The sequence below is a fragment of the Mizuhopecten yessoensis genome, unplaced genomic scaffold (genome assembly GCF_002113885.1).
Source record: "Mizuhopecten yessoensis strain PY_sf001 unplaced genomic scaffold, ASM211388v2 scaffold10987, whole genome shotgun sequence".
NCBI classification, from domain to species: domain Eukaryota; kingdom Metazoa; phylum Mollusca; class Bivalvia; order Pectinida; family Pectinidae; genus Mizuhopecten; species Mizuhopecten yessoensis.
In genome coordinates this window covers 1,090,339-1,103,757 of record NW_018408821.1, presented here as the reverse complement: position 1 = coordinate 1,103,757, position 13,419 = coordinate 1,090,339, and the positions used below count along the sequence as shown (strand labels likewise).

General features: G+C 35.2%; 1 protein-coding gene across 1 annotated transcript; it reads right to left on the bottom strand.

Moving 5' to 3' along the window:
- Positions 1–501: 501 nt before the first annotated feature.
- On the bottom strand, positions 502–13,389 carry LOC110464435 (methyltransferase-like protein 13). Its single transcript, XM_021519647.1, has 14 exons — positions 13,327–13,389; positions 10,863–11,040; positions 10,218–10,446; positions 9,379–9,587; positions 8,905–9,028; positions 8,007–8,125; positions 7,305–7,442; positions 6,881–7,067; positions 6,367–6,541; positions 5,475–5,615; positions 4,614–4,699; positions 3,412–3,547; positions 1,881–1,997; positions 502–826 (listed from the first exon to the last, which is right to left on the bottom strand). The coding sequence occupies exons 2-14, from the start codon at positions 10,961–10,963 to the stop codon at positions 549–551; spliced, it is 2,040 nt and encodes a 679-aa protein (XP_021375322.1). The 5' UTR covers positions 10,964–11,040; positions 13,327–13,389; the 3' UTR covers positions 502–548.
- Positions 13,390–13,419: the final 30 nt, after the last annotated feature.

Sequence of the window (13,419 nt, the reverse complement as noted above, 5' to 3'; positions counted from 1 at the left end):
TTTAGTCAATTGACTCCTTGTTTAATTCTGACCAACATTGCTTCATAGTGTTAAAACAAAATGTTCATCAGTGAAAAGGTACAAAATTTGACCTGGACCTTTGAACCTAACGACCTTGACCTTTGACCTGGACTTTTTACCTCAGTATGTATTTTTGTGAACTGAACGTCTTGACCAAGTTTCATGTAAATCGGTCAATAAATACCATAGGTATCAGCCAGGAACAAAGTTTGTGGACAGACAGACACAAACTTTCTAATTCTTTTTCGTCTGAAGACCGTGATATATCCATAACACTAGTTGAACAGTAATAAGATGAAATACACAAGGATGGCAACTGTTGCTGTCAATCGTGTTTACGACTTCCACACTACTGAATCAAGATCTTCTTGGCAATAAATCACTTTGTATGGATAGTTAATCCAGATTATTGATCATAAATCAAATGACATAAATGGCTTAACCCTTCCAGCAGGTAATGGAAAAGGACCAAACATGACATACATTTTAGACATTTTTTAATATGTGTGTAATCTTCTTCCACGAAATTAGGGATCAAACAATGTGACGTCTGTCATGGTCTGTACTAAATCTATATCAATGTCTTTGTCTTTACTCCCCAGTATATTATTCAGGTATTTACAGTTTGACATCGCTGCCTCTAATGTATCTGCATTGTTCTTGTCACACATTAGAGCGATTACAACTGTGTAAGATGTGTCCTCAATGTCTGTTGAGTAAATGTTTGGAAAACTACTGGACAGTTTGTGAAGCAATGTTTTCTTTGTCTCCTTTGGATCACACTGACACTTGCATACTACAACACCTGCAATGAAACGATGGTAAAAGATTAAGCTGAGATTGTTAATTCACTGTTGAACAGATGAGGTAAATGGTTTGCAGTTTTAGTGAAGGACTATGCTAGATATTGATATAAATGTATTTGCTTGATTGTGGGCCGGTAGACTAATAAAATCTATTACATGTATTTGTAACTGAGCGAGATCAGGTTACCTCAGTCAAGGACTAGGATTTTGTAACATAAAATCCAAACAGAGGCGTAAGCCAAGGTGGGGATGTTATAGAATATTAGCCCAAGACTAAGATAACCCTATTTCGTTCAGTTACAGGTAATGGAATCTTTTTCTTGCACCTTTTAATTCGTAAAAATACTCAATTTTGCTTTGGTCTACAAGTATCCTGTCCGGGGCCTCAAATGAATATGGCCTCTTCACTTCTAAAGTTTCATTTGAATGTCTGTCCTTGCAAGAATGATTACATTTCAGTGTAGATTATATTTTTATTTACACCATTAGATATCTATAAAACACCAAAACAATGCATATTATAACAAAACAGAATTTAAAAACTGTATCACTTGCATTAGCGTGCAGATGAATACATCACCACGAAATCAGACGAGATAGAAAAATCTAGAACTAGGTAACGTGCGAGATATCTCTGTCTGAGGTGAAAGAAACTTTTTATCAATAATACAGTATATGGATGGGGTAATCTAAAACAATTACTAGAATGATCATGCATGAATAAACAATCCCTCCATCCATCTCCTGGACAAATACCAGGGATATTTATATCAGGTTAGTGCTCTGAAATGAAATTGGCTGTAAAATATCAATTATCTTGATATTTCATATTAATGATTAATAGCTACATTTTCTTCTTACAATCATTATCTGAAAATAGGTATTTCCAAAACCATCTGGCAGGTAAATTTTGATGGTGACCATTCAAAAATAAATACAATTGATGATGTAAAGTATCAAACTGTCCCACATTATCTTTTCCTGGAATTCTAAAACACAGTAAACATTTTAAATATGCTTCACTAGAAAAACCAAGAACTTTTTTACACATACCATTTGGTGAAAGTAGCTTTTTGACATCTGATAAAAACGATTCTTGCAGGAAACTGTCCATTGTAAGTGAGGACTTGAGGTAGTCCAGATCAATTACTACAGCATCCACCTGTAAACCTACAAAAAGAACAGTCGAATGTTGTATTAACCCAGTTATCATCTAGACAGGCCAGTAAACAATGGATCTCCTCCTAAAGTCCCAACAGTTAGACAAACCTCCGTTATAATCTTGCTTCAGAAAGGACGATTTCCTTTCAAGATGACTTCTGAAAAAAAGATATACTGAAGAAAATTTGACATAGAAATTTCTTTCTCAAACACATAAAGTGTTTATGTCATTTCTTTCTCAAGCTAATAAGACCTTGATGATATTCCTTTCTCAAGCTAACAAGACATTAATCATAATCCTTTCTCAATCTAACAAGGCATTGATGATATTTCTTTTCTCAAGCTAACAAGGCATTGATGATAATCCTTTCTCAAGCTAACAAGGCATTAATGATAGTCCTTTCTCGTGCTAACAAAGCATTGATGATTTTCCATTCTCAAGCTAACAAGGTTTTGATGATATTCCTTTTCATTCAGACTCACATACTGAGAAAATTTGCAAATGTTTCTTTAATTAATGCCAGGCTAGTGATATCGCTTTTTAAATTTTGGAGAGATGATCTTGGATCTAAATCCTGCTTTAGTTGAACATATAAACAAGAGGCCCAATAGGCCTACATCGCTCACCTGGTAAAACACTCACACATGTAAACTTATAAGTGATCTAAAATAGAGCTACAGGCAAAATATCAGTATTTATTATTAAAAGTCATTCAAAAGAACCAGTTAAAACATTTTAAAACATTTCACCCCTGTGAACCTGAAAGTCAAACAAGGTCATTATGTTGAACAAATTGTATAGCCCAAGCATGCTATTGGCTAAATATAACATTCTGGGCCTCAGGGTCATTTAGAAGAAGTCGTTTAAAGATTTAAAAAAAAATTGCCCTCGAGACCTTGAATATAATTCAAGGTCATTCATTTGAACAAACTTGGTATCCCTTTATCTCAGCATGCTACTGACCAAATATCACCATACTGGTCCTTTTGGTTATTCAGAAGAAGTTGTTTAAAGTTTTTAACATATTTGACCCCTGTGACCTTGAATATGGGTGAAGGTCATTCATTTGAACAAACTTTGTAGCCCTTCATCCCAGTGTGCTACTGACCAAATATCACAATACTGGTCATTTTGGTTATTCTTCAGAAGTTGTTTAAAGTTTTTTTAAGACAACTGACCCTTGTGACCTTGTATATAAGTGAAGGTCATTCATTTGCACAAACTTGGTAGCCCTTCATCCCAGCATGCTACTGGCCAAATATCATAGCCTGGACATTTTGGTTATTAAGAAGAAGTTGTTTAAAGTAAAATATTGACGCTGGACGCCGGACAACGAATGGGCGAACGACAGACGCTTCATTATAGGAGTGATCAATTGGAACTAAAACTAATAAACATAATGAACTGAGGAGAATACTGTACCTTGCGTTATGCTGCTGCTGATAAATGTGGTTGGGTTATCACAATGACCTTGCATAATGGTGTCTGGTAAAAAGCTGAACCAGTCTGTGGCTACCTGTAGCATCACAGTATCAGGAAACAGTACAGTCAGTGCCATCTGTAATAAAAACAAAACCATCCATACATTAAATACTACCATCAACATCCACACACTAGTTAATAACAACTGGCAACAACCATACACCGATTAATTACAACCATCAATTTCCATGATACAACATATAATAACTATGACCACCAAACATTGACACACCAGTAAATCACAACCAATATCAATACACCAGTAAATCACAACCAATATAATACACCAAATAATCGGTCCCCAGCATAATACAGCAGAACACGGTAACCATGAACATCCAGACATGACATAATAGATCACCAAGTCACTACAACTACATCATAGAATTACAAACTAGCCAAACTGTTATCAGCAATTCATAGTCCCCTACCTCCCAACAAACTTTGGTATCATAAATGAACAAAGGGTCATAATTATGCATATATAGTGAGTTTCAATCTGCTATCTCTATACGCAAGAAATTTAATATATATATGTAGGTGACAAAGTGGTGAACAGTGAACGAAGGGACATAACTCTGATAACAGTGGCAACACTCCATCATACACTGAGGTAATGGCAATGAAAATGAGGTACAATGTAATTGGAGATGACAGATGAGATCTACCCCACCTAGTGTGATGAACAATAAATAAAGGGCCCTGATCCTGCAAATAGTGGGATACCTTACCCAATTTCGGTGGGTGACAGACTGCCATCCCATGAGGTACACACACTTTTATAATTTGACAATTAGATCACACAGTATATGAGATATATCATGGACAATATGACACTTATGATTTCTTGACTGTCTTATAAGCAGATGAAGTAGAACTATCCTAGATTTTTTTGAAGCCCAAGACTTTATGCTTCAGATATCAAGATGCAGTAGGATACCAAAGGCCCATTCTTTTTCCCATACCAGGAGGGGATATAAGCCAAATCAACCAATATAAAAGCATGTTATATATGAAATAATAACTAATCAGAGGTTTTAAGGTTCTCAGTAGCAAGACTTTAGCCCGACAGGAAGCCACTGAATGAGTACCCAGATATCACTGGGTTTTGTTTGTTTGTTTCAGTATAGGCTATACTATACCTGGGGGAAGTTGTGATGCAAGAATGTAGGAAGGCCTCCATTCCTCCCCTCTATCACCAACACTTTAGAATCTGACAGATAACACTCTGAAAGAACAAAAAATAACTTCAACAAAAGAAAATCTTCATTAGATTATTTCAAAACAAAAATTAAACAAACATCACAAAACACATTTCTCAAAACACCAATTTATACTGACACAACACAAAACATAAGCTTGATATAAATCAACACTTGTTTCAACAGTCAACTCATCTACCACCAGCATCTTTCAAGATTCTGATTTTTCTCTTAACAACCCCAATTATGTTACTGCCAAATGCCACAAGGCCACAAGTTTTGTTGATACTTAAACGGTGGCAATATAACAAGGTTTAATGTACAAAGGTAGCACTAATTTTGAAGAAAAAATAAAAAGCAGTTTTTTTTCTTAAAAGCAGGTTTTTTTCTTAAAAAAATGTTCTCAATATTAAATAAAGGCTTAATGAATCGTATGTACTATGAACAATTGCAAATAAGGGTAAAGTATTTCTTACAATATCATGGGAATGAAACACTCACATGTACAACAACTCTGTTATTGATAACAAATATGTGTTTGCTTGTGAAGTTACAAACCTCTTTATAGGCATTCAAAATACTCCTCCATCTATGACAAATAAAATACCAAACCTTACAGCCATTGGAATTCTTTGTTTTAAGTGTAAGTTAAATTTAGATATTGAGATATTTAAGTCCAAACAAAGACAAAAATCACATTAATAACATAATCTCATTCAAAAATACTAGGAAGCCCACATTTAGCCTGGTTGTCAATCTAGTTATAAATCAAAAGGTGCCTACATTATACCGATATCTTACCTTTGGCCTGATCAGTCGTTCCCGTGACAAATGATAGACCAGCCACCATAGCTGTTAGGTAATCGCAGTCCAAATAATTCTTGTCCAAAAGGAATTTTCCAGTCTCTTTTGCTTTATTTTTCCCTTTTTTCTGCTTTTTTTCTGAAATGAAACATAACAAAATAATATGACACAGCAATTTCTTTTCCATCGAAATAGTTCAGAAGATCCCCTATCCGTTTCCCTACAGTTTCTATGGATGTTTCTCAACATTTTAACTAATTGCAAGCACTTAGATAGATTGTCTGCTACATGTATATATATATCAGAACTGTTTCCTGTTTCTTTTTTTGTTGGATTTCAACATCATGTTATTTTCTTTTGTAACACTGAAGCTGTTAGTTCAGCATACAATTTTTAAGAAAAAGCATCCCGCTTGAGAGGAATAGAATCTCTCACTCCCTTGGGGTACGGGAATCTCAACCCGAGAGTGAAGAGTTTGGCAACTTAAGAATTTTTCCCAGAGGGTTGAGATTCCCCCATTTTCACCCAATTGTGTATCAGATACAAGATGTAATGTTAAAAATTACAGGCTAAATTCAGTCATACCATTGTTATGAATAGGGGAATCCCTGCCATCTCAACCCTAGGGTGAGACGAGGAAATCTCACACCGGTAAAAGTGTGTATACACCTGTCCAGGGTAAGAGAATAGCTTATTGACCAATGTTATCACTCCAACTGCATTTAAATTGTATGTGAGATAATCAGTGAGGGAAGCATGAACCTATTGTCTAACACAATACACACAGTTTCAATAACCAAATATAATTACATTTGTATATGAAAGTTTATCAATAACTCAATTAGCTGAATGACCTTAAATGGTTCACTGCAAACCATTTTAAAAGTACCTGGTTTAAGTCTTGCCTCACAATACGGAAGACTGTCCGTAAACACAAGTCTCCTTCTGTGTTGCCCTGGATCAGTGACAACATCCTCGACAACCAGCTCCCCGAGGGTAGGACTTTTGCCTTGGTACCTGACAGTCCTGCTGCCCTTCTGATCGCCTAGTGATAGGTAAGGCACCTAAGTCCAATGGAAAAACAGAAAAAAAAGAATATTTTGCATAAAGATCTGTTATAGTATATCATGTAATTAACTTCTGTGAGATGTAAACGGTGCATGGTGAAGCGAAAAATTAAAGCCGTCCATTACAAAAAGGAGTCATGTAGATGCAAATGTTTCCTTATGACTCTCATGGTTTATGAAACTTTATTCTTACAGCTGGGGCAATGGGTTTATTGCTTTTTTGTGGAAACAATTCATGAATATTTAAAATTTAGGTCCTGATTTTTATCAGGCGTGTAATAGAACGAAGTCTGATGTGTGATTACATCTAAAATAAATCTTAGTTATCAAGCATACCTGTGATCCTGATTTGAAATTTGGTGGTGCCAGTTCTAGGACATGAGGAGATAACTCTGATTTGATAGTATCCAATGTTTCATAAGTGTGAGCTCGGTTGAGAGTAATCACCACTAGTCTACAAAATCCAGCCGACTCAGAAAGCTGCTGTCTGCCCTCTTCTGTACTAAACATCCACTCTGTTTCTCTGTCAATATTAATATTATTTTCTTTGACACCTACATCAGTAACATTTATTTCATTTAAAAGTATTTTCTTGTTCGTTTGAAATGTATCAATGTGTATCAATCTATAAAGAATCAAACAGGTATCAGACAAAAAATCAAACCATTGAAGAGGCCATTTAGCCACAGCGCCTGAAAAAAGAGGAACAAAAAACATTGCATTGATATTCAAACCAATTGAAATGACTATTAAATCTCACCTGCCCTCCGGTACAATGAATATTCCGAATTTGTTGGCGAGTTTCTGGTCAGCACTGTCCACTATGAATAGGGTGTAGCGTGGGGCAAGGGACACTTCACTGTACAGACTGAGAGACACCTGTTCTCCAACCATCTCCCTATAAAGCACAGAATAGTGTAACCAATATACTGTTAGGGCTGTTCCATATTTAACCATAAGGGAGGGATGGGGAACTTTTTCAGAGACCCCACTAGCTATAAAATCTTTAATTTTTATTTCATAATTAGTATAAGGAATGGTAGGCAAATCTGGTTTTAACCATAATATAGGTTCCTTCCCCGGTGCAATCAACTATGGAATATCCCTTCAAAAAACAATCCTGAAACTGAAATTGCCGTTGTTTCTATCAATAAAATAATATAATACTCTTCCAATTATTTTGTCACAAGATCTTGTTTGGTTTGGAAATACTCTTTCAAATGGACATATGGGTGTATATGAAACAATTCTAGCAGCAATATGGTGTTTTAACTAAACTCCCATCCTCACAGACACAGACATTTAAAGCCCTAAGGGACAGAGAGTAGATGAAGAACCTTATTCACAATAGTTGCATACATATTTTAACACATCATGAACAGAAACAGCATGTCTATACATGGTCAGTAGAGAATTGATATGTGTTTCCTTTGCTATTTTCAGGTGCATACAGTGTACATACCTTTTCTTGATCTGTTGCCTCATTAAAGCATAGTACTGCATCTCTTTCAAGACTGTTTGCATCTTCTCTGTGGACTCCATCCGCTCCACCTTATCATCACTTGCTCCCACCTCCAGGATCTGAAAGCATTTTGTTTTATGTTGATTTTATCTATCTGTTTGTGTTTTATGACCTATTAATAGCTATTATAATTTAAATAAGGACGTACAGGTTTTGGAAGTGGAGGAAAGCTGGAGAAAAACTGCTAACCTGCGGCCAGTACCTGCCCAATGTAGGAGGGCTAGTGATAGTAGACGGCCAGACGTCTTCACCACTTGGCCACCATGGCCCCCTGTTTATGCTGAATTAGAATACTACTGCCAATAGTGAATACTTAGTTATGTCTAAATTTTTAAGTTTATACGAACAATGACCATTGGCATTCACTTTCTGACTTTAACTTTCTATCCATTGACAAATAACGTTGTTGTTCACTGATCATGATATACGTCCATTATATTCAGGACCACCATAACACTGCCCAAAAGCTGTATCGATGAATTTGAAACTTTTACATCAGGCTGGAAATAGCTTTAATATATCATTAATGAAGAAAAAAATATATATGAAAATAGAACCATAACTATCACAATAGAGTCACTCTAATAACCAACTGTGCTACACAGATACAGGGTCAATAGAAATCACTTAGCTGATCAGCCCACTACAGTATACAGTTAAGGGGAGGTTACTGTATTTATGAAAAAGTACTCTGGAATTTTCTAGAGTTTTGTCTGCAGTGGGACAGGGATCCTTAACGAGAGTTTACTAATATTCAGTCAGTGTAATAATACATAGTTTACTATGTAGTAAAGTAAATCAAGACAAAAATGCATTAAAATTGCTATATTCTTATAACCTGTTTCATATTTGGTAGCTTCTTGAATTTAGTAAGGACAACAGCAAATACAGGCATGTTGAATTCCTTGTCTTTATTCTCGGAGTCTTCAGTGTTAACCTTGTGAATCCTTAATGGCCATCCACTAGAACAAAAAATTCATATAGTATTTTATCCCGATCTACAAAACCAAATACTTGAATGTTTGTGAAAATATAAGCGTACATAATTTTGCATTTTCCTTCAACTACACTGAGGATTACTGGCATTGCACTGTTTTTCAGGTGAAAATAATTACAGCATGTTAAGAAGCAGTTTTTGAACCTCAGCATGAATAAAAAAAAGCACATGAAAAAAATAGGAATGATTTTTCATATTGATGCTAAAACTCAAGTTACAGTAGATATAGCTTTTTAGAGACAAAGTATCTCTACTCTAATAAAGCTGTTTTCATTGTTCATGCAATCGTTAGAACTAGGATTTCTTTAGACTAACAGGTCTGGGAAGAATTGAAGGACTTTGTTCATGATGTGGTCCTGTAGCAGAGAGATACAGATGTATCTCCCTCCCTGTTTCAGGACCCTCCCGATTTCTGTAAACATGGCATCAATATCAGCCACCACATCAGCACTGTCATCCACCATCAGGGCATCCAAGGTTCCTTTGTCCAGGACAACTCCAAACTCGCCATCCAAAAAATCTGTCTAAAGAAACACCATATAATCAATATAGGATATACCATTAATTTGTTTCATAGTGAGAGTGAAATTTAAAATAAAACATCTGTAGTCTTTTTTGCACATGTAAGAGTGGAATCCTGCTTATCCAAGAAATTCCATTTGGAAAACAGACTATGAAATAAGGAGTGTTTCTAGATCAGTGAAATAGAATTTGGCAGTTAATAGAATTTTCACTAATATCCTGCAAATAAACATCTTGAAAAGGAAAGCAAACACAGAGAAGAATTGAGGGTAATGAGATTGTTCTACACTCTACAGCTGGATCAGTATATTCTAAAGAGTTCAAGAAATGAGGTTCCTCTGATGATCAATACATACTAATTTAGAGACTGAATGATTATAATTATTGAAATTATGCAAAAGTATTTCACTTGAAAAATTAAACATTGCAGGATCAATATCATCCTACAGAGATGTCTATGTTGGCAATCAATTATAAAGCTGGCATTTAAAGGCAGTTAAGAGATCTATACAGTGTGTTAAATATCATAAAAGCTGTTTAGAAATTATCTTCTATCACTGTTAAATATTGGGACATTTCTAAATATAAGTCTCTACTAGTATTAATAATCACTCAAATTCCCCTCGATTTACCTTCTTGACATCCATTTTGACAAACTTCATATCAGGACGACATTTCTTATTTTTATCGGTCATCTGACGAATGACTGTGTCACTTATGTCAATGTTGATGATGTTGTGGTAGCCGACATCATAGAGATTTTCACTAAGCTGGGAGTTACCACATCCAATCATAAGGAGCTTATCTTTGGGCTTGATGTATTTGTGTAGAATCCCACATAATTCTGGGTACTCGCCGTACCTACAACAAACCATCAATGTATTTTAGACATGTATCATGTGAGACTAATAAAATTCACGATCAATAGATTGAATACAGTAATTCAAAATTGTTTTAACTGATCTTGTTGTTTCCTGTTATTTTTAAAGTTATACTGTTTGATTAAAAAAATGTCTTAGCATTCTTGAGTAGTTTTAATGTGAGATTCAGATCATATCTATTCTGGCAAAATCAATGCTTACCCAAGTCTGCAAGTATCATTGTATATCACAACATTGGTAACTGCTGAAACTATTATCTAATAATAGAGGAATCAAGATCTCACTTTATTGTCAATAATGGTGACTGTTGAGATTTCAGTCTAATTGAGGGTGTAATTATCTCCCCTTATTGTATGTGCTTTATCAATCTGTATGTATAAGTTTAATCTGACAAACCATTCAAAGGCTTTAGTTCCTCTTTTCTGGAAAAACTGATCCCAATATTGAGGCGAGTGGAATTCACTGTGGTTCCTTGGTAGGAGATTCATACCAGCCATTCTGTACAGGTAAGTGAATTTATCAGATCTTGTGTTATCCTACAGGTCATATCAGGCAAGAAAAGTCACATATCACACTGAAAACCAAAACATATTGTTTGTAGATAATTAAGAAAATTGTTTAGGATTTTATTAATGAAAATATTGCAATGACGGCTCGAATTTTACAAGCACTGTTATTCAGTAGTTAATTAAGCCTCAAAATTGGCAGAAGAAGAATTAAGTGTGTGATATAGAAATCCAATCCTTCTGGAGAACATTTTTGGCGTCAAAACCAATTTACTGTATAGTTTTGTTATAGATAATAAGATATATCAGGTACATGTATTGCCCAAAGTTTGTGAAATTTTTCCCACTCCACACCAATTACAGGTGACAGATTTTATTTATGTAGTTGATTGAAATAGCTTTATCAGCTACTGAACAATCTCCTCCAGAGCTACATTTGTAATATAACTAGTTACAGTACTAGTGTATGAACAGCTAATACACACCTATATCCAAAAGCTGGAAAAAGGAATAATAAATATTAGGTTGCATCAAAAAAAGGAACTTTATCCTAAGGTTGGTTACAAATGTAACTTATTACAAGTGTTTGAAGTTTCTTTTAGGTTGTTTCTGTTTTTTTGTTATTAAGTTTTATGGGACTGATTGTACAGTATATCCACAGAATATTGTTCCTCTTTTTACAGAGTTGTTGATTGCCTACCCTTTCTTTGCAAACTGATCAATCATGTCCTTGACAATTTTGCTCGTCATTTTATTATTTCAAGGGAGGTAACACCCGGAGAGAACAATATTTAACAATTTTAACATTTGCTGGTGCGAAAAATTAGACACTGTTCCACTTTGATAGAAGCCTACTTTTATGTGTAGCTCTTTATAAAATTATAAAAAAAGCTACACTACTCATACTAGAAATGTAATTATTATACCTCTACTTATTTTACACTATACAAAAGTAACCACATAAACAAGCTATTTCCCCTCTAACTGCATGCCAGGGAAATGGTTCGTCTGAAGGGGTGCAATAGTTTTGAAACTATTTCCCTCTGAAAATGCGGGAAATTGAGTGACGTCGTGGGCGGGGCCTGACTGAATATTGACCAATCAGCGCAATCAAATTACGTCGGCAATTTCCGGCAATTTCCAGCCAGCAGAGCCGGTATTTTCTGGACCGACCTTCATCTCGCATTGTTGTAGTTTTGTTAATAAAGTGTCCCAACTGTTGAAAAATTTGTTGTCTAGTAATATTTAGAATATTGTAAGGGAGTGTTTGTATCGGTATAATAAAACAGTTGAGTATGGGTATTTCGGGATATAGCAATTAAGTTAATGATCCCCCTCGTCCAGGACTATTTCCCTCGGCTTCGCCTCGGGAAATAGTCCTGGCCTCGCGGGATCATAAACTTGCTATATCCCTCATACCCATACTTTAACTGTTAACTAACTTTGTATAAACAGGAAAGGGAAATGAAGGGACATGTTGGGAGTCTGAACTGCAGACTGTAAATATGTTATACACGTATATTTGTAATTAACAAACATACACAAATTAAACCTTATTCCCATAACATGAGAGGCCGCTGGTTGGCCTTTTTTCTATCGGATATGATTTTTCTGACTGCGACGCCTGTCAAAAGTTTTTCGCTGTGTAAAACCTCTAACATTGTTGGACTAATTAAACCCATGCTATCACACTTCAGGATTCGTCTTCAATCCTGAAGGGTTCCCTGATTTAGTCAGTTACCATTCAAGCCACGGGTATAGTATATCTGTATTAGTGTGTCCATGACCTTTTGTTCAAACAATATGAGCAAACCCATGTCAGTGATCCAGTACACTCTGCCGATTGAGCCCTATATAGATATATTCACCTATAAATTATAGCTGTATTGAGCTTTATTTTCCCAGATTTTAATTTTCATTAAATTAAAGCAAAGTCACATAAAACAATAAGGTTGATGGTAATGTTGACTACAAAAAGCATGCATTTATATGTTTATTTTCATTTTTCATAAATGTAAAATTTCCGATTTTTTACATCATTTGTTTTTAGAAAGAATACTTATATTTAATGTCTTTTGTTATCAACCTAATGATAAATTCTTCTTTTTAAAACGACTTTGTTTCGCTTTCCTTAAACAAGAAAATCACATGAAAATAGCTCAAAAACCTATTTCAGCAGTTCAGATGGCTACATGTATAGGTCAATATACTGGACCTGGTAGATGTCAGATGTTTTCGTGGCTTTTCAAGCTACCGGGAATGTATGTTTCATGTTATTTTAATGATTGCCTTTGGTGCTGGATTCTGAACAGTGTAAACAAGACCGTCATTTTATGAATAGTGATCAATCTTACCGATGATGGTCACATGTGCAGTAGTCCGTCAAGCTTTCCAAAGACGGTGATTTTTTTCATTCTGGGTGCATTCGATTCCCGATAAAATAAAAA

Bases quoted from the DNA above. Each gene is read 5' to 3' on its own strand.
- LOC110464435 (XM_021519647.1), bottom strand. From the start codon at position 10,963: ATGGCTGGTATGAATCTCCTACCAAGGAACCACAGTGAATTCCACTCG. The intron at 7,068-7,304 runs GTGAGATTTAAT...TAATATTGACAG, and splicing joins TTCATTGTACCGGAGGGCAG to AGAAACAGAGTGGATGTTTA. The intron at 6,542-6,880 runs GTATGCTTGATA...CATTGGACTTAG, and splicing joins ATTTCAAATCAGGATCACAG to GTGCCTTACCTATCACTAGG.